General features: G+C 32.8%; 1 protein-coding gene across 1 annotated transcript in view; it reads right to left on the bottom strand.

Annotated features, from left to right (window-relative positions):
- Window positions 1-361, bottom strand: part of CCR75_009101 (uncharacterized protein) — a gene marked incomplete at both ends in the record, with an annotated part of 3,776 nt that extends 3,415 nt beyond the window's left edge. The window contains 2 exons of the mRNA XM_067967146.1: window positions 156-227; window positions 347-361. Coding sequence (XP_067815913.1) covers window positions 156-227; window positions 347-361 — 87 coding nt within the window. The remainder of the gene's footprint in view (window positions 1-155; window positions 228-346) is intronic.
- Window positions 362-2,800: the final 2,439 nt, after the last annotated feature.

Genomic DNA, 2,800 nt, shown 5'->3' on the forward strand with positions numbered 1-2,800 from the left:
GTTGGACCAAACTGTTTCCCTTTTATTTATCAGAAGGAAAATTGTTTGCTTCAAAATTGTGATTTAATTGTTGGTAATGATTGATCCCTTTTTATTATTTAATCGACTTTAAAGAAAAACGTCATCAGCAAGGATTATCGCTAAAACGGACTTACTGCTTCAATTTCGCCTAATTTGTCGACGAATTTGTAAGAAATCGAAAATTGAAAATTTACTCGCTTTAATATCTAAATATACGGAGCAGGTTTATAAGATACTTCACTGATACTGGTACGAATATCTCGTGTATCGTTTTGTTTGTAATTGAAAGAAATGAGCGATTTTATTATATTTCTTAAGTTCTTACAGTTTCTAGACACATGATACTTCATTTAAATTACCTTTGTTTACTAATGTTTCGACATCACACGTGGAGCTTCTTTAGCCTAGATTCGCCCTTTGGTTGAAGTAAGCGGCTGCCTTATAGCTCAAGACTATTCGATCCGTGCTTGTAAAGTTGAGATTAACGCTGTTTGTTTCGATCCGTGTCTTTTTTCGTATATAATAGGCAACATATTCGTGGATTAAGTTCAGTTGAAATTACGTTCGAACGCAATATTGAAAGCCAATAAAACTAAACCCTATGGTGGCGTATGGGAAAGCGAAATTACAGAGCGGTCTCTATTTCGTGGGTGTTATTACTACTGGCCGGTAGCCGGTTATACTCAACGTAATTATGCAAGAAACTGAATTGCGGAAGCCAATTATATGGCTCTGGCAACTCAAGAGGTTTTATGATTTCGGCAGCTTCTTCGAGAAATGACGAAGCAAATGTCTCAAAAAGCATATTTGGGTACTGTAGCGGGGCACCTTTCACTAAAACTGGTAAGTACTAGTTGACATTACACTGGTTACAGGGAAGGTTAGGTGCTAAGGGTATTTGGCTGCCAAAGGTAATTCCAGGATTATAATAAGAGCAAAAGTAAAAGTGTATTAATATATTAAGTTTCCTAGGTAACGACCTACTATCTACTACTTAAGTTACTATATTGATATCTAACGAAGTATAGCGCCTTCTTGCGCACCGCACAATCATGTCTTATAACGATTGGCGGGGTTGATTTCAACTTAAATCAACCAATCAATAGAGCTAATGTCTTGTGGCATCAATAGTATCCATTTTGAAAATATTGGAATTATTTAAGTCAAAATTAATAAAGATAATAATTATATAATTCTTTATTTATTTCCTCTTCTACGAAATAATAATTCTTATTCCCCTTATTAGAAACAATGCTTATGTGACGGGACACCACGTCACATCACCCCCCCCCCTTAACCAACAGTCACTATAGTGACTGAAGTAGGGTGACAGGAAATATATTGTGTCTTTCCCTGTAATTTTGGCATTATTTATTTAAACCAACATACCGATTTAATTCTCATTAATTGAAATTGCAAAATAAAATTCAAGATGGCGACGAATATGTCTGTGCGCGTGGGCCGTGATACCGCAAAGCTGGCAGCTGCACGGATCAGTGCAGTTGCTGGTAATGTAAATGTTTAGCAGACGCATTATCGTCTGCTGCGTAGTAGGTACATAAAACGTATGTTGCGTACGCATACAACGAGGCAGCTGAATCGTGTATGCATTGCCTTGGCGATGTAATACACGAAACGGGCCGACATACCTGGATAGTAATGCATTACTGTCTACATTCGTCACTACTTTATAAAAATAAAATAAAATAATGCCATTAAAAAAAAAAAATTGATAAATGTTGGTCCTCAACATTAAACCATTCAAATAGTTAATTTTTTTTATTTTTTTTCTACTTACATTTATTACCCATAATATATGGGATTTAAGTAACTAACTATTTTTAAATTAGATAAAAGGGTATTTTACCCATAGAGTAAATGTACCACAACAACGGTTCTCCAACCGATGTGTGCCCCATTACAATTCTTAAATAATAGCAATTAGACCCAGCACTCGGGTGTGGTGCACACTTGTGACCAACCCTTGTGTATGTGATGCACATGGGTGCATTCACATTAGGAGGGAAGACGCCTAGCGTCATCCGTGATGACGCTAAAAAATTTCAATTAATGTTGGTCCTCAACATAAAACCATTCAAATAGTCAAATTTTTATATTTTTTTTCTACGTATCATTTATCAATTTTAAATTTAAATGAAAAGGGTGTGAAATATTTTTAAAAGAAAGTATTTTACTATTTTTATTACCTTACATAAAGGATATTTTAAACGTTGGTGTTTTAAACTATCATTTTTATTTACCCAATACAGCATTTTGGACTTAATTTACAAGTTTTAATAAATATAATATTGGGCAAACATTTAATTTGTAAGAATCTAAAAAGCAAAATATAATAACCAACTTAACGAAAAAGGTAAAGAAACTTTCTAACCTAGGCGCATTACTGATAAAATAGGCGGAGTTATTGCGATGTTTGGTTCCTATTTTTTTTATCAACAATACCTTTTTCAAACTCATCTGAAACACTTTTTTTATACTTTTTTAACTATGGCTTTAACTACAGCTATATTTGAAATTTATTCTACAATTAAACTGTGCTCGCGCATTTTTTTCAAATATTGGTTTATGAAAATTAATGATACCTTCCATTACTGGTGAATCGAAGAAATTAATCATAATTTTTAAAAATTCTTATGTAAATTAGAATTATTTACAATTTTATGAGATCAAATTTTGTTATAGCTTTTAATTTATTCATATTATTTTCTTATGAAAACATGTTACGTATGAATAAACAAAAAAAACAATTTATAGCTAT

This window comes from Bremia lactucae, linkage group LG19, assembly GCF_004359215.1.
Source record: "Bremia lactucae strain SF5 linkage group LG19, whole genome shotgun sequence".
In the NCBI taxonomy this organism is placed as follows: Eukaryota; Oomycota; class Peronosporomycetes; order Peronosporales; family Peronosporaceae; genus Bremia; species Bremia lactucae.